At 36.1% G+C, this 19,881-nt stretch overlaps 1 protein-coding gene across 1 annotated transcript; it reads left to right on the forward strand.

The window, feature by feature from the left end:
- The first annotated feature begins 7,652 nt into the window (after window positions 1-7,652).
- Window positions 7,653-15,161, forward strand: LOC124363629 (vegetative cell wall protein gp1-like). Its single transcript, XM_046818889.1, has 4 exons — window positions 7,653-7,711; window positions 13,884-13,957; window positions 14,082-14,251; window positions 14,787-15,161. Exons 1-4 carry the CDS (start codon window positions 7,653-7,655, stop codon window positions 15,159-15,161), a joined length of 678 nt encoding a protein of 225 aa, XP_046674845.1.
- The last annotated feature ends 4,720 nt before the right edge of the window (window positions 15,162-19,881 follow it).

Here is a 19,881-nt window from a genome sequence, read left to right on the forward strand (position 1 = left end):
TTGCTTTTTACCTTTAAAGAAATATATCTAAGACTTTGATTTTTAAATCCATGCAAAATATATTAAATAATCAATAAGAAAAAAAATGAAAGCAACGCTTTAGCATAAAAAGATCATTTAAAATTGTCCTTTTAAAATGCCCCTTTAAAATCTCCTGTTGTTGTGATTGTGAATAACATGTCAGAGTGGAACAGACATCTGGCACCATCTATATTCAGTGTAGGAGAGAACATGACCTTGGGCCATAAGAAGTGGACTGAGGAGTGTACGGACACAGCTGCGCCGAGAATTCACAGAGTGCAACAGGTAAAGCACCATGTCCACCTTTTAGGGACTGAGGAGTGCAAAGGGTTAAGAGCATTTTTATGATTTATTGTAAAGTTTATTCAGAATGGTCATAAATCACCAACCCACTAAAGAGATGTAGAGGGATAAGAAATCTGTTTCACATTGATTTTACCACCATAAGGAATTAGAGCTGTACAAGAGTTGCATTAATAAAACCTTCTAATTGTATTTAAAATTGTATACTGGATGGGTAGTATACAAAGTTTTATTTCATCGTAATCAACATAAGCCTTAATTTAATGACACATTTATAGCTATATATAGTTAAAAATATAATAAAATATTGTCTCTTATCCCCCACTATTATGTATGTAACCCTTTGTTAATGAAAATATATATTTTCAACTTCTGTACATTGAATTGAATAGTTTGAAGAGTACGGTGTAATAAGCCATAATAATTTTTCATATAGTCACACATCATTCATTAACCGATGAAATTATTTATTTCACCGTTTAATGTATGCTATTGAGTTCATTATGCTCATTGAGTAACATTACACGAGTTCCATAATCCGTTTAATAAAATTAAAGGACTTGGAAAATACACTTTTTTCACTTAAAATCCAAATCTGAATATGTTAGCTTTAGGTTAGAAATATCTATAAACAATCAAAACCCACTGTGATAAATTCATTGTCAAAACGTTACTAATTTAATGAATTAAAACAAAATATCCGTTTATATTTCCACAACAATATCACAGTAAAGGAATGTTAAGATATGTGTAAAATATAATATTTTACACATATATTACTACCTGAGGGGCTAACCAAGCCGGTTGTATCTCAGATAAGAGCTTGTGAATCTCGTGAATCAATTACTAGATTACTTTTAGCTTTCTTATCTTGTTTTTCTGGAAATTATCCATTACTGTTCCTTACTTATTTTTCTACGTACGACAAGTGCTTCTCTCTGTGTCAAGATAATAGCAGTTTATATGTGTCATTAGATGCTCATGTTTAAGAACATATCTGTTTTGATAATAATAACAATAATATTAAAATAAATACAAACGCAATTTAGGTCAAATATTATTATTTATGTTACCTGGCGTATAAGACATTAATATAGAATGTAATGATCAGTTAAATATTTTAACTATATTTATATTATATACTGTGAAAGGATAGGCTCTCATTTTTTAGTTCTTTTTATGTATTTGTTATAAACATACATTTATCCCGGAGAAGCTAATACTATATATTAAAAGGAAAGCCTATATCTTAAAAGGCTGGACCTTATTAATGTTGTATGTCTCTTTATTTGCCTGACTACAGATATCTTGATAACGAATTGAAATTTATACACAAAATTCTTCATAGTTCTTTAAATAACTTCGTTAATAACAGCAATAGAAAATATTGTATATTGGTTTCCTTAAATTTATAAATATTTAAACAAATTATTATTATATATATCAGTGCATTTTAGCCAAATGAGGTAAAACTTTACAATATTTGAGGTCACGAAATTCCTCAATTGTTCTAATATCCAAAAGCAACATACTCTAGTGAGTTGGATCTACGGCGTTCCGAGCTCTATGGCATTCTACCGATAAAGATGTTATTTTGCAGCGTTTCAAATTACCTTTGTTCTTTACAAGCATGTTATTTCTAACGTCTCTTGAATACAGATATGTGACCTCATATTATCATTTGTTTAGAATTTTATTGGTTGTAATAAAACTTTAAAGCCAACGCTTCATGTAAAATAGAAACGAAGTCTTATTTACTTCCAGTAATACTAATGAAAATATGTTTTTATTAATATAACTAACTGGTTGAACCATTACTAACGAATAAATATACCTCGACCGAAAATGTTATACAATGGAATGAAAATCGATATCTCAACGGATAAAGTTTCAGTGTATCAAGACAAAAGAAACGATAAAAAGCTCCGGGGGACTGTATTGTTGTTGCCTCATTGTCTTGAAGTAGCATCTGAGTCTCTAATGAGGTAGTTGTTCTTCCATAGCTCGCGCACAAAACTGCAAGTTCACATGCTTACTTCAGTCAATCAAATCCCTTTACAATGTTATCACATGGAAATTTACTTAATATGTGTTATAATTTCTACCTATTTTAGATGGTCAATTACTTCGACGAATTAATCTTTTATACATAATGTTAATATTTACTTACAGTGTGATAAGGAAACTAAGAATTAAAATATTCCTAATCTATAAGTAACAACATATAACAACTAAATAACACAAAACACTTAAATTTTTGCATAAAGTGTGTATTTTAACTACAGTATTTAAAAAATATAAAATTTAGAAATTAATTAGTTAATTTGACTAAATATTGAAAAAAAACTCAACTGAAGGTTCATGAAAAATATTGTGTTTGCATTTAAATGTATTGCATCAATATGCACCTCTCATATAAACTAATTATTATGATATGTAATATTTTAATGTTCTGGCCAATTCCCTTTAAGCCTTATTCTGCTATCCTAATGGACTACAGGACTGAGCGAGGATCTTATCAAGATAGAATAAGAAGGAGTGTCGATACATTGCCTGGCGATGGTACTGATAAAATATGCATCTGTCATGGACAGGATTTCAACCTGTGCGATATCAAACTCACAAAGCCCACAATGCCTTAAGTCCGATCGGCCATCGGCACTTCCAACGATGAATATAATGCTAATCGTATGGATAAAATATACATGCCTGTGTGTATATATATATATATATATATATATATATAAGTGTGTATGTGTGTGTGTGTGTGTGTGTGTGTGTGTGTGTGTGTTACATAAATTATGCTTTGACAGTATAAACTGATAAAATGTGGTACTTAAAAGCCCAATGGAATGAAAAAAAAACGTAGTGCTGGTACGTAGAGAGAGAAGCTTTACGGAACTTTTATTCTTTAGCTCCCCTATCAATAATAAGATCATTCTAGGATTCAGAACAATTGTGTTTATACAGTTGTGTTTATATTTTTAGCATCGATCAAAGTTATCACACAGAAAGGCAGACAGAAGAACGTAGCCCTTTTCTTTTTAACCACAAAATCCATAGTGTTTTCCTTCGGCCAAAGGAACATTACCTACCAATATATTTCAATTCTCTGGGACATTTATATGGAAAGTTTTCACTCAGCTGTACGGGTAGACAGGTGGACTTTATGTGCGTTTTATCGCAAATATGACTAATTAACCTGGGTTAAAACTTAAGAGTTACAAACATGTTATTATAAGTAAGTCTAAATGTTTAAATGTCTCAATTGGATTTGTTACAATATTTAATCGAATTTTCACCATTTAATAAGAGCCTCACACAGATTTAAAACTTTGTTCGTCTTTCTTTTTGTTGACACAACTTTCTGAGCGAAAACTATTGACAAAGTAACCTATAGTTTTGAAATTGTGTACAAAGATTTATTTTATTACATAGAATAACGTTATTGCATTTAGTATCGTAAGTTTAAGTAGCTGTCCATTTGTATGTCTGTCTGTCTAATTACTATTTTATTTTTAATGTTAATGAACAGGTTGGAGAAACTTGTTATTTGGTACGTACATTTCTCTTGGTTCAATAGAAAGGTCTAATCACAAGGCAGTTAGTCGGTCGGTGCACTCTCTCTTTGTTACGTTCAGTCAAGTTCTTCACTACTTCGTCTTATCAGTTCATCTCTTGTGCAAATGATTTTACAGATCCAGTTACAGTAGATCTGTATAATGAAGAAGCGTGCCAGAAGAACAGCCGCTTACGAGGTAGGTGCCACAGGATTATAGTGTAGATGAGTTTTCTGATCCTGTTATAGTAGATCTGTATAACAAAGACGCATGGTAGGACAGCATCAACTAGTGACACAGGATTACTGTGCAAGTGATTTCCTCGTACCTGTTACTCAATCTTGTTTATATAAATTTAATTAAATAAAACCTACATTCTGAGAAAAATGGGTTAATTTGCTAGAGAGATGGATAGTATCAAACTAGCTCTCATCTGGTGGCTGCATATCTACCAAAAATATACTTCTAAAAACTTGAAATTAAAATAAACATATTATCCTATTACAAATTACAATTAATTGTAATTTGTAATAAACTAAACGCAACGTTTTGTTCTGTTATTTCGGTTTTTAATTTATCATTGTAAAACATCAAAATTCAACCAATTCGTAACAAACAATTTGATTAAAGTTGAGATTTATCCTTTCAGAGGAGATAAAACAAGTACGTATTCTCCATACTAAGTAACATATGCAATATTTGAGATAGTTTCAGAATACAGTGTAATAAATTGTATGTTTTAAAGCAAATTTCGTAATATTTGTTTAGATTATTGAGATATTTCACACTAACGTCACTATTCAAAATTATAACTAGCGTCTCAACTGACATATTAATGATAAATATTTTTTCTGTATGTTAATTTTTTTACTCAAATCAACATTATAGCTTGTTATTTATAAACAATCTTACAGTTTTTCAGCTCTTTTAGACTGTATGCTAACTTGGAAATGAGAAACATAAAACAGAAATGTTCAGTTTACCATCTGTCTCTATATATGTGTTTTAGTCAATATTATTTTATTTCAAAAACAAGGAAAGGTAGCAAAAACTTAAATATAATACGGTTATTTTTCTTTCCATATCAAATGGCAGAATAATAATAAATCATATGACGTTGGTAGGCCTGGTCCTACACATGTTGACGTGCGACGGTACGCTCCTGAATATTAAATGTAGTTTTAGGCCGGATTTTATCTATAGACATTTATTTTAACAGTGAACTGACTTATTGAATTGACTAAATTGTGTTTTGAAAAAGTTAACTTGGCCTAATTCGACCTAGAACGTGAGTAAAGAACGGCTTCGACCTACTTGAATTTATGGTTAGATTATACATGAATAAACCGTTCTACTCACCTGCCTTGTTTATCAAAACTTCAAGAGCCGCACTACTTGTACAAATATCTAACGCCGTTCTTATCATCCGGCGTGGCTCAATAGATAACGCTTCTACCCACTGACCTGGAGATCGCCGGATCGGATCCACTTCTAACCGTCAACTTTTTATTCGAACTCTAGTCAACAATATACCTTTTATTAAAATCTTTACACTGCCTGTAAAAAAAATCTATTTTATTTATTTTATGTGCATAGTTTATTTATTGTCTGCTCGTCTATTTATATATTATCAGCTGTTTTATTTATTTTCTGTCATTTATTTATTGTCTGCTCGTTTATTTATTGTCTGCTCGTTTATTTATTATTTGTTTTCCTGTGAATTGTTAATTAGCCTATTTATTTACTGGTCTTTTGTCTTTGACACATTTGCTAGTTTTGGTCGAGTAACTGTACATGGTCCCAAAGACCATTATGTCTTTTGTTTTAGAAACAGTAAAAAATGGCAAAGACTTGATATTATATAATCAGAATAAATACCGGGAGAGTTACGTGGTTAAATGTGGAGACATCGTCTGGCGCTGTTTGGGAAGGAAATGTAAAGCGAATGTTAGGACTGATAATAAAAAACTATCATTTACACCGCTAATGAGACTCATAGTGGACCACACCCAATAACCATGAGGGTCCTGACACCATCTCCACAACCACAGAGACGTCTTCCCCTCGTCACGACTCCAAGACCTGCGGGATCTTCACCTTTTACGACCACATCTTCCAGCACACCCGAGTCCGCATCCTCGACTGATATTCCGCCTGCTCCCGCAGCCGCTTCGCCACTCCATTCCAGCAATACTCCAGCCACTTCATCACACAAAGCACAAGACTCATCGGGAGAAATCTCAACATTAAAAAATGAAATAACTCGTTTAAATAACGAAATGCGGGGTCTTCTAGACCACGCCATCGAGTCGGATATGCGCTTGCTAAAATTTACTGACCAAATCTTTGTATCAGACGCATCAATCTCCGATAATAAGGAAAATAGGCCAGCGACTCAAGACTGCAGTATACAGTGTGATCTTCCCGTGAACGAAAGCTCGTCTGAACCTATTGCAACACGTACATACACAGACGTGTCTGCGCAGTGTGACCTAACAGACCAGCGGGCAGCGTGGAAGGAATTGGAAGAATCGGTGCGTAGTTTAAGAGGAATAGTGGAAGTTTTGGAAGCAGAAACCATTGTTTAAGGCTCCAACTAAAGTCCTGCAAGTGTGCTGAACAGTCTCGCCAACCATTGACTGTGATTCGCAGCAATTCAGATACATCTCCTCCAGTAACAACTCAAAATAAATATGAATTATTGCAAACGAAAAATACAAAAAACACCGACTACAGCTTGACATCAAACAGCGGACAAAATAAAAAGTATAAAGCTCAAAAGCACCGGCTGCCACTCGCAAAACATACTCTCAACCTGCAATCTATTTTAATAAGAGGCGATAGTCACACTCGGCACATCGCAGGTCTTACAAGAGGACTGGTCGACTCCTCTACTTCGGTCACCGATGTTTGCAAACCCGGCGCCCGCCTACTAGACATTGTCAGCCTGCCTCAGCTCACACCTCCACCTGCGAGCACTGTCGGCCTGGACCAGCCCGCGTCTCCACCTGGACCTAGGCTTCATTGCGAGGTGCTGATTGCCGGAACAAACGACCTGGCTACCGGCGCCCAGCACACGATCTACCAGCATCTGGAGCAGTACATCACCAAAAGACCGGCCGACACTCAACTAGTAGTCGCCACTATGCCACATCGCCACGACCTGCAAGATCCTGACAATCCAATCCATGACGAGACCATGCTCGTGAATGCTTTCATTGAAGAACTGGCAGCCAGACACGACATCCAAGTGCTTCGTCTTGACACCATTAGCCGGAAGTATTTCACGAGACATGGTCTACACCTGTCGATGCGTGGCAAAAGACTGCTGGCCGAGATGTTGGTGAGGTGCTTGACTACGCCCAAAACTCGCCCCGTTTGCACAGATAGCAGACTGTCAGCTATCGCTCCTACGCCTCAACCGTGCACCAGCAGAGCGGTTCCTCCGGTAGCACCACCACCGGTACCGACGTCCCCTCCATTACCCTCATCTCCAACGCCTTCTCTGACACTTTTGGGGCCAGCGTCTTCACCGTCGTCTCCATCAACGTCCGCTCCTCTCACTCTGCCGCATATCACCTTTGCTGAAGTTGTCGCTGGGACATCTAAGCCCAATTCAATTGCAGAAACAACCAGCACTCAGTCTTTTTTAGTAGAAGCTCCACCTCTGATCCCCATACAAATTTGACTGACAAAAATAAAATAAAAAATTCCAATTTAAAGAAACACATTTCTAAAACAGTGTCATTTGTGCATCAAAATGCACAAATGGCTACGAATAAGGTGGATGAGCTTACTCTCATGTGCGAGGAGCTCAATCAAGACTTGTTAGTTGTGACCGAACACGGTTTTAACAACAACAATATCGAACACTTTAAAATTCCAAATTACCAATTGGCAAATTTTTACTGCCGCAACTCCTTCAAAGGAGGAGGTGTAGCAATATTTCTGAAAAATGAGCTCTCCTTTACCCCTCTCACTCTTTTCAAAACCTACAGACAAACACTGTGAACATACAGGTGTAAAACTCAAAACCAAACACTCTCATATTGATGTGATTGGTCTATATAGGTCTCCCAACGGAAACGAGGAATTGTTTTTTCAAAATTCGATCAAATCTTGACTGACGTTGCAAATAAAACTCGCGGTTTCATAGTCATGGGAGACTTAGCTGACTTGCTGGGGTCGTTTGGCCTGAACTGGTCGGTTAACTCTCCAACAAGAGTGACGGCCAACTCAGCGACCGCGATTGACAACGTCATCACAGATTTGACAGACGTTGAGGTCTTGGTGGTCGACACAGCCATTTCAGACCACTATGGCCAACAGGCCATCATCAATGGTCACGAGGCACCAAGGGGTCCCATCTCAGAGAAAACATTCAGAGATACAAGGCCCACAAACATAGCATTGCTCAAATTTCAGCTGGCAAAAGAAAGTTGGAACTTTTTGAATTCTAGGGATCCTCTTGAGTTGCAATTTCAAAAATTTGAACAAACGTTCAATTTTCATCTAGACGTGAGCTGTCCTCTAAGGAAAACCAAACAAAGACCTAAGAAACGAAAGTGCAAATGGATTACCAAAGGTATCCTGGTTTCTAGAGAAAATTTTTTATTTTTCTCGGAAAAAAAACAAGCACACAGTTAACGAAGAGTTCAAAAGATTTTTTCAAAAGTACAAACAAATTTATAGAAAAGTCATCAAAGCTGCAAAAGCCTATGATGTAAACAAAGCGTTGCTCACGTCGAAAAACGTATCAAAAACTGCATGGGCCTTCATCAACAATAAAAATGTATTAATTGATAAACCGATTGAACTACAGATCAAAGATAAACTCATCAATGATCCTTTAAGGGTAGCTGAGGAGTTCAATAAATTCTTTTCCTCGGTTGGAGCTGAACTAGGACATCGTCCTCCATATAGCCAGCCGGTTCACATGTCAGTGCCGAGTCCAATAGCTTCATTGGCTCTGGTCCCGGTATCAGAGGAGGAAATTGCTAGAGTGATACGAGGCTTCCCATCAAAACGGTCTAATGACTCAAATTATGTGTCAACGTGGCTCCTAAAGCAATGCTCTAAGCATTTATTGGGCCCGCTCGAACACCTTATCAACCTCTCTTTTCACTCTGGAGCGTTTCCTTCCTCTCTCAAAATCGCTAAAGTCACTCCAATTTTTAAGAAGGGTGACCCTCTTTCAACTCAAAATTACCGCCCCATATCGATATTGCCGGTCTTCAGCAAAATCTTTGAGAAGCTCTTTCTTTCCCGTTGTGTGAATTTTCTGGACAAACACCATCTGCTGTCTGTAAACCAGTTCGGATTCCGAAGTGGTAGATCGACGGTAGACGCAGTCGTGCGTCTAGTCGATGCGATAGTAGAGGGAATTGAAGGTCGAGGAGATACTTTGAGTATTTTCCTTGACTTATCAAAAGCGTTTTGACTGTGTCGACCATCAAATCCTCATTCGCAAACTGGAGTATTACGGGATGCGAGGAGTGTCGCTCAAGTGGCTGAAATCGTATCTCAGTGATCGAACACAATTTGTAGGCATTTCAGGCGTCAAATCGGGAGAGGAGGGTCTGAGCTATGGTGTTCCTCAGGGCTCCATACTTAGCCCTTTACTCTTCTTGATCTACGTAAATGATGTTGGTTCATCGGTACAACAAGGGAAACTCGTCCAGTACGCAGATGACACGACTCTCTGTCTCAACTCAAAATCAAAAGAAGAACTTGAAAAAATTACGTTCATTGAGCTCAACAGTGCAGTTCAACATTTCAATGAGCTCAATCTCAAAAAAATCCTTTGAAATCAAAATTCATTCAATTTAGTTTCCGACAAACAGATTCAGATTGTAGTCCTACAGTCATGTTAGACGAATCTGAAATCACTGAAGTGTACTCAATGAAATTCCTTGGAATACACCTAGATCGAGGTTTGACTTGGGATTGTCATGTAGACTATGTTTGTTCAAAGTTATCCTCAGGCATTTATGTCTTAAGGAAACTGTCCGAATACTGCCCAACGCAGGTACTGATGACGGCATATTATGGACTGATCTACCCACACCTTTCTTACGGATTGGCATTGTGGGGAGGTTGCACAACCGCAAACTTTTCCAGAATTTTCATCCTTCAAAAAAAAAGCAGTTCGAACAATTGCAAAACTGCAATGGAGAGAGTCGTGCAGGCCAGCTTTCAAAAATCTAAAATTGTTGACATTACCTTGCCTCTACGTCTTGGAAACGTGTCTTATTTTCAAATCCAAATGCGAACACACAAGAGGTAGTGATTTACACTCTTATGCAACTAGAGGCAGGGATGACTACCGAACTGGAAGACACAGGACGGTAGCTCGCGAGCGTTTGCCTTCTCAGGCAGGAGTTCGAATTGTCAACAACTTGCCGAACTCGATTAAATGTGTCCCCATGCTGAAGGCATTCAAAGCTCGTCTAAAAACAACATTGATTACACATGCGTTCTACAGTATAGACGAGTTTATGGCACACAATTGGGAGACCTCTCAATTGGCTGACTGACCGGGGAAGTGGTGGATCAATTCGAATGAGTGAGAGAGAGTGAACGCAAAAATTGTATGTATGGAAGGGACTTCGATGGTAGAACGACTGGAAAATTTAGCTTTTTAATTTTAACGATATACGTGACGATTGCTATAACATTGTTTTTATGTTCTACGCAATAAATAATTTATTATTATTATTATTACGTTTCAATATTGTGGACGTTTGAATTTTTTTCACCAAATACCGTAAACAAGTTATGGTTTGATCCTGGACAATGAATATTATTGATTTAACCGTTTAAAAGTTGTAATACACGGTTAAAAAGTCGTATACATATAAACAATTACAGCTTCTCCCAGATTAGAAAACTTCAACCATCCATCATCTTGAATGTGATATGGCAATGCAATATTTCCTTTACTCTTTGGTTATTTCTGAATTTAAATAAAAGACACATATGAAGAAGTTTCCGAAATATTGCTGGAAGGTTCGTGAACATCCTGTGCACGATTCTCTTGTATTACCAAAATACTTTTAATAATTTCTAAAACTTTTTTATTTATACTTGTCGATATTGGTATCCTCAAAAACATTTTACACCCAATATATTATAATATATATTCTTTGGTACTGTATTGTAAAAAATTAAGAAAAATGCTTTTATCCATAGCCTAAAATAATATCTGGTTTTTACATAGTTTAAAGATGAATAAAAAAACATTCTTCATTTACTATCCTTTTAATTTATTTTACTTAGACGACCTCCACGTTGACGAAAAGCTGTCTTTTATATCAGAATAGACAGTAATCTTCTTCATAGCCACTTACTTTACTATCAGAGGGAGAAAAGCTCTTGTAAACAAAGGATAACAAAGGTCATATTGTTATCCAGAGTACATTGTTATGGTATTTGATGAATAAGTGTCGTATATATTAAATATTGAATATCAATTGTAACTGCATCAAATATTATCAGTTCCGTAACTAAGTTATTTTTACTAAAGCATTTACAAGTTTAAATAATTTTTAAGCTTTAAGGCTTAGTTTTGTCGTTACTTCATCCCTAAAAGGGTAGTGTTAATCAATTTCCATAACTATAAAATACAACGACCAGCAGTACTTGGAATTTAAGGTTCTCTTATTCTTAAAGTAATCATAAAGGTGATTAGAAATCTGAAATTGATTAATTTTTAGCATCACTTATACTGCTCATGGAAAAATGTCTGTCTCTATGAATCTAGGGTCTTTCAATACGTTCAGTGTTAGTTCCTATTTAAGTCTTAAACCAACAAAAACTTCAATGTTTTCGTTCTTAGGTATGATTATTTATATTTGAAAATGTGTACAGTGGTCACATTTCTTCAATTGTATAAATTTTATTTAGAAGGGAAAGATTAGAAAGTACTTAAATTGATCTTAGCTGTACATATAAACTAGCAATTGTGAAGGGGATATTTACTTTGCCATTTTAATATTGATTGTTATTTTACTTTTATTCTTAGAAGGAAGTATCAGAGCTCACTTTCTGTGCCTCAGTTTATAGAATTGGAAGAGTTATCTCTTGTGTAACGAATACAATCAAAGGATACAGGAACCACTATTGTATGATATGGTGCTTTGAGATAAAGTGTTATTGAGAGATGAAATAAGGTCAAGCGTTTATGTTTTTAGTTTATCATTTCATTATCACCTACAAACAACCACAGACACTACTAACTAATATTATACGATTGGTCTCTATACTGTATAAGATAATATTTTACAACATATGTTTTCAAGACCTTGTTCTTTGTTTATATATTAGATCATCTAAAATAAATGCAAACTAATATACTGCATTGACAAATCATTATAGGTAACTGATACTTAATGCTAAAACTAAATAATTAGTTTTATGTACATAGGTCAAGTATATTGCGCGTGAAATAATTTGTTATATCTTCTTAAGTTGAGAATACTCATCATAATGGTGATACGCATCTGCAATGCTATCTAAATATCTTTAAGTCCAGATCACATTGTGTGCATTATTATTGGCATTTAAAACCATAAATCAATTGTTCTAACTTAGGCAATTTTAAAATGGTATAGTAAATATTTCTGCCAACATTTAGCAATCAATCGTAGACAAACAACAAAAAGAAACATATTAGAGAGCGTCAGTTATGTTTTTATGTTGTCTAAACCCCATTTAAAGTTGTACATAATCGTATTTGCTTCGGGGAATCCAACCAACTGCTATTTTAATATTTTCTCTATTATCTGAAACAACACATTAAACAAAGAGATTGGTCTAAAATACGCTAATACCTTTGTAAAGTGAAAATACTTCGGCAATATTCATATTATCAGGAAAATTCCGAATATGAGGCTAAGGTTAAATAAAAATGAGTAAAGGTTTGGAAACGGAGAAAACGTTTTCTTTAAGAACTTCAGCTTTGACATTATTACACCCTAGTGCTGAACCTCCACGTAAAACGAAATTTTCCGTGACACGTCATTCTCAGTTACCCTAAGAAAAACTGTCTGCAGCTAGTCAGACGTCCATGTCATCTACCATTGGAATAATATTACAAACCAGAACATGAAGGAAGTAAAAGGATGTCTTTCATTGATTTAATGGATTCTAAAGTTGTTTTACATAACTTATCATTTTGATCAATTACGTCAATGTATATTGAAAGGCTTAAAGCGTTCTGTCGAAACATTTTAACATAAACAGTTGTTGTTGTAGATGGAGGTTATATTGGTTACTTTCAACGTAATTACAATAAAACACAAAACCAATATTTAATACTTTTATTTTTGTGAGGCCTTTCGATAACAAGGCCTCACAAAAATAAAAGTATTAAATATTGGTTTTATGTTTCAATGTAATTAAATAAACAGTTGTATTTATTTAGGAAACAACGATAACAGATTACATTCAGCTAAACAATTAAATTTTCAGTTAATGCAATGAACGATGAACACAAGATCTATCTACTCAAAGGCCTATAATGTTCCGTGTAAATAAGCAGTAAAATATCCTACGGAATTATAATTAGAATAGATTTCTTAGAACCAATTGCCATGTAAATAATTAGAATAGATTTCTTAGAACCAATTGCCATGTAAACCATTACGTTAGTGTGCTTTGTTATTTTAATTTCATTACTACAATATAGACACGCATTTGTAATGACCATTTCTAATTAAGACATAGCTACAGGTCATATTTTAGCAAGCTGGCGTTATAGCCATGTATGTAAGAAGTTTTGCTTTGTAACAGTTGTTTTCCTCGTATTGTTTTTGTTATCTTTTCCCTGGATAAAAAAAAAACTGATAATTCTAAAAACCAAAACATTAAATTCACGTATTAAAAAAATCAAATATTTATCGAATTTATAACAGATTCAACTGACACAAAAGTGCAATAAACAATATTGGTCAACAAGTCTCACCTATTGTTTACACCCAACCAGTGGGTTAATTTCAGTGGGAACGCAAGTGAACGGCGTCCCTTACCTCCCAAGAGTGTCCCGGAACGCAAGGAACGCTTTAAAACTACGAGTACAAGTGTTTAGGTTAAAAAAAATTGTAGGTAGGATCTATATTATGACTATGCTTTTGCTTGCGAGTGACTCGTAAGCAGATAGTAAGAGCGGCCCGTACAAGCAGTCGTGAGCTGTGCTAGTGAGTGTGATCTTGCACGGAATCAAGGCAGAGGAAGTTGACGAGGCGAGTCCATACCTAGTTTTATCGCATGCGCAGCTGCGCCTCTCAATACAAAGCCAATACCCACCCCACACCCTTCCTTTCCCCCTCCATTCCTTCACCGACGCCACCGCCCCCGAGATCAACAAAGTGTGTTGACTAAGTTGACTTTGACCTTGGTTGTGTTCGCGTTTAAGTTACACTGTGCTGTCGCATCCCATCACGCTTAAGTTCGTTTTTGAGGTGCAGGTCGTTGATTGTGTTCGTGTTTTATGCTTATTCATGCTGGGTGCAAGTCTAAATATTTCCTAATTGACTATGACTACCAAAATAGAAAAATTGTTGATTTCCTTTAATTAAACCTAACCCTAAGAAACAAAAGGTTATGCCAATAATGAGAACAGCAGTTCGGAAGCATTGACTACAACTTCAATATGTTGATCAAGATAAAAAAGAAGCGCAATCGGATCAAAGAGGATAATTGCGATAACCATATCCTCATCGACTTCCTGGGCTCTGTCAGTCAAAATAGTATCCCAGTTGGTGGTTTCGGGATCTGATGCAGAACGAAGCTAAGTTTAGTAATGAAAATAATGATTTTTGTTTATAGGGGTGAACAGAGACAGCGGAGGGATCAAAGAAGAGTTAGAAACTGCATAAGAAACCAGAGGTACGGTAAATACAGAACCGCGCAAGAAAAACAGCACCAAGTGCTCAGAGCACACAACAAAGCCACCCGAATCGTTCTTCCCCCTCTGCCCGTCCCCCCTCGGTCGCTTGCAGTCCCCTTGTCCGCCCGCCCCCTACCCAACCACCCCCCACGAACGGCTACCCCGCACATCTAGGACCCACTAGCCCACCACCTCATAACCCTCCCCCCCTTCCACCCCCTTTCTCCCTACTATCACCCCTACCCCCAGCCCCCCCCCCTTCATCTCCCAGCTCCTACCCCCCTTGGTCTCCCGCTTCACCTGTCCCTTTCCCCTCGTTCAGCACCTCCCCTTCTCATCTCTTCCTCCCGTCGACTACCTTCGTACTTCGCTCATGTACCCTCCACTGACACCCCCCTTCTCCCAAATTCCCCCCCTCGACTTCTCCCCCCTCGACCCCCTACGCTACCCCCCCCGTGGTCTAACCCCTGTGCCCCCCTTCCCCCGTTTCACCCCCCACCCGGGTCCAACCCCCCTCCACCCCCCTCCTTGATAAGCCTCTGACACCCCACCGCTCCGAACTGTTCTGTAGTCCCACGTCTACCCGCCCCTTGCGCACCCCGACGCGCCCCTGAGCCCCCGCGTCCCACCGTATACCACCCCCCGTACCCCCCCCCCCGTCCCTCTACACCTAAATGATTGTACATAACTAACAAATATGTAAGAAAAAACAGCTAAAAAGACCAATGAAACATTGTGACCAGAGAACTAGGTGTATTGCGAACGTTTAGCCGAAGTGTGAGTACTCTAGGTGCAGAGAAAACGAAGTGCCAAAAGATAAGCGAAGAGTGGGATTTAGGAACAGATACCGCTATATAGGAAACAATAAAAAAGACCAGCAATCCTCATCTTAGGAAAAAGAATATATTTAACACCATGGGTTTCACGTCGCTCATTCAGAAGCTGAAAAAATACTCATTGAAGCTAAGAAAGATACAATGAAAAAAGCTGTTGCATCTATGCGATAAAGAGCAGCAATATTTGACACTGAGGCGCATTTTTCCTCAACGGCATATAAGCAAGCTAAACTAAATAGGCCATTTATTGAGTTTGAAACTTGAAATTGATCTTCAAATAATGAATGGCTATAGATATTGGGAGCGAATCCTACATTCAAATTTGCTTGCTCCAATATAATTTCATCATAATTCTGATGAAATGAAAATCAACATTGATAAATGGCCTAATCAAGCCCAGACTCAAATTTTCCCTGCTATTGGATGAAGCACACTTCAGTTTCAACAAACAAAAAGCTTTGGTGGTTTATGACCAGAACTGTTTCTAAATGAAGGGAATGCAAAACCCTATGACAGTGGTTCTTAACACTTTTTTGAGCTAAATAGCACAACAACATCTGGTAATTTACAAGAACTTTTAAAATACAGTTACAAGCTTTAGATTCTAAGCTTTGAATTCAAAAGACCAATGATTGCTCTAACTTTTTGATGGAGCCTTCAGTGCTACTAGGAAAGAAATCTGGCCTTTGCAATACATGCTTACGGAAACGTTCCCCAACTTGTTCATTTGGCATTTTTTTGAACCAGCGTTTAGAAGCTTAGCCGTGCACGATTCCAAAGAAGTAAGTAGCTGGAATCCAATCATTTTAAAGATATTCATCGGATAAAATTAGAAACATGTTTAGTTGTTCACCGAAAAACACAGAGGACTGGCAGAAGTTTGCTTAAAGGACTAGATGAGCAAATGTTGAAAAACGGCCGTGTTTTAGGTACTCGTTGGTAGCCTCCAGCTTAATGGCGGTGAAAGCAGTTTGGACAGATTTTAAAGCTTGTAACAATCATTTCATTGAAGCATCTGAAGTACAAACAAAGGGACTCGAAGCAAACGTTCAACTTACAAAGGGCTTTGTAGTACATTATCTTCTCCAACTTATGTACACAACCTGGGCATTGCAATGTTCGGATGCTCTAGAAGAGTTATCAGATTTGTCCTTACAGCTTCAAAAATCAAGCCTCAAAACCTTATCCAAGCCCACACAGTGATGTACCACTGTTAATCAAAAAGGTGTATTGAAAACCGAGTTGAAAAACATGGGTTTTGACGTCATGGAAGCTAAAATTGGCTAATTGACGAATTTGATGTTTCAAGATTGTTAAACTTTGTGAAAGATCCAAGATACCCAGTATTCCCAGAAAAAACAGTTCTATCGGAGCCATCGCTAACAACTTAGAACTTCAAGTGTTCTATCATCAGTCTTCAAATGCGGCTGAACACTACCACCAAAAACATGAATGACATCCAAGTGATCCACCCCATGTATTGGCCAAAAGACCTTATCCATCCACTACGGAGAATGTTGAGATCCAGCGAATCTGCGATAGATTAAGATTAGCACTCCAGATATAAGAGAGACTTCATTACACTTTTTCAAGCAGGACTGAAAGCCATGTTAATGAAGGAGAGAAACCTACTATCCTAGAGCAACCACCGGTCGTTTAAGAAACTGATTTTCCATCATAATATATTGCATTGTCTAGTGCTGAATGTGAAACGTGGGTTTTTCTGCATGAATTCTAATTATGTCTCCTCTTAGATCTTCACTCTAACATTACACTAGTTTGCGATTTATTGCGGATCAGGCTCCTAGGACCTCCTGTGGCTAGATACAATCCCGAGCGACAACGTCCCAAAACCTGGCTGCGACAGGGACAACCATTCAGCACTTAGACACCAATCAAAACACGAGCAGAAAACTTACCATGAAGACAGCATTGCAATTGTGGAACTTTTTTCCTAAATCTGTTTTTTATAATATCTTTTAGAATTTCAGAACATAAGTTTTTCATTAAAATAACTATCCTATGCCTAACTTATAGTTGTGTTCTGAACACAAGTTTTTCGTGAGTACATTTTTGTACTTTAACCAGTTACTTTTGTTGTATTTGTTGTTTTGTGTTTCCTTTTGTAGATTTCCACTTTAATATTAAACATAGCAACTAAACTAAGTTAACCAACAGTCTTGCATTTGCCTATACAATATTATACTACAAATCCGTACATATTTGTTATAATAACTAATAAGCCAAATAAAATAATCAACCTTACTTTTAACTACAACCACTACATTTAAAAAAATGAAACCTGTTACTCCCTCTGTGTGTCATTTTTTATTTTGTGTGTAATTAAACGCTTCCTTTTTCCTTTTCCAAGAAGTTGGTTTTATTTTATGAATGTAATTAATATTGTTTTTGTACCCATAAGGTATGCAATTTTTTTTTTGTAAAATATTCAAACTTGTAAAAAAAGGCTGTTATATATTAACAAACATCCATATACATTATTAATATTATTATTATTACTACGTGTAATGTGTATAATAAAACTGTGAATAAGGCTCAATTTGTTTTTATTTTAACCATTCATTTTACAAAAATTACTATTGGGCGAGCTTTCATTGAATCAAACAAAATGGTCAATGAAAACAAACCAAATAGTGTCTGGAAATTTAAAGAAGGCAACAAGGTGTTAATGGAGTAGAGTAAGAGTTAGAGAGTAAACTCCATAATTTTAAAATTCATGTTTTTTATTTTCTTACATCCTAATCAAGCACCTTAAAGAAGTAAAAACAGCATTAAAATATCACTTGGTATTTTTATAAAAATGAATGTAATATTTTGTCTTGGGTGGCCTAAAAACAAAGGTTTACAGTTTTAATTTTCAAAAGTTTTTTCCTGGGTGGGGCACCCCTCCTTCCTGGGGTGTATTTCATACCATACCACTTCGGTCTGAGCTTTCCCGCTTTAAAGTGTTCCCACAACCAAAAATTTTAGAAATTAAGCACTGCAAACCCAACGCTATAACTGCAGTTACCATTCAGCTTGTTGAATATTGTTAATCATATTTTGAAATCACCTAACAAGAGACGCTTGTTGTATCTACATGTCTTTAAGGTAAACTATCAGGAAAAATATAGGATTAAAAAAAGAACAAATGCTCTATAGTGTGTTTTTGTCCAGTATAATAAACTAGGTAGAATCAACTAAGTTGCAGACATAAAATAATACATGACACTTCTTTTATATAAGAGGATCATTGAGTTTGATTACGGTAAAACGACGTGGGATTTGGATGAGCGTTAGCGAATATTGCCGCATTTGTCATATAGGTGACTATGACAGCAATGAAAAAATAGCGTAAAACTTAATAAACTTTAAAAAAGATAACTTGAATAGTCATTACATTACAGGAGTAGAGTACAGCACCAGGTACAGTTTTTGAAATGTGTTAACATCGAATAATATAGCTGCGTAATCGTTTACAGTAATATTTATTTATCTACGGTTTACTACATTACATAGACTTAGCCACACCAAGATACGCAGAAGCAAATGGACTAGAAAGGTGAAGCTGACTGTGTACAAGTATCTGTTTGAAATGATCACCAAATACGGAATTAAAATATGGAGGACTGCTATTTATACCCACTAAAACGTTAATACTAAGTGAATGACTCAAAAAGAGTTTAGAACTGGTTTTGGGTGTGACGCTATGTAAAATAGGAGCTGTGAAAACCCCTAAGCGAGGAGTACCATTAAATGATTTACCATCTTGTTGGAAGAAATAACGCATACTGGTATTTCTAGACCAGCAAAGAATGAGGTAAGAAACTAAATAAAACATTGTCCTAATGGGATGGAAGAAAAATAGATGTAAGACAGAATAGTTCTAAGGATTCAATTTTGTAAAATGTGAAAGAAATCTTTAAGATAAGAAAAAGTATTTTTAAACTTGTAATCACTATAGCATTTACAAAATTGTTTGTTTTATTCCTTTTACATGTTTTTATCCAGCACTAAAATTTCAATCTCTGATTTAAAAGGTAAAGAAATTGCATCTTGTGTTCCGATTACTCATGGTTTAGCCTAAAAGAAACATATGTAAAAAAAATTTTAATTTAGCTCTAGAGTAACAAAATTGAAATTTTATTTAAAAAATCCAAATACAATTTTTGCTTTTTCACAGTAACATAACAGTTTTTGTACATTAAAAATTATTTTAATGAAATATAAAAAATAACGTATAAATTTTAAATTAAGATTAGCTTGAAAAAAC

The sequence above is a fragment of the Homalodisca vitripennis genome, chromosome 5 (genome assembly GCF_021130785.1).
Source record: "Homalodisca vitripennis isolate AUS2020 chromosome 5, UT_GWSS_2.1, whole genome shotgun sequence".
In the NCBI taxonomy this organism is placed as follows: Eukaryota; Metazoa; Arthropoda; class Insecta; order Hemiptera; family Cicadellidae; genus Homalodisca; species Homalodisca vitripennis.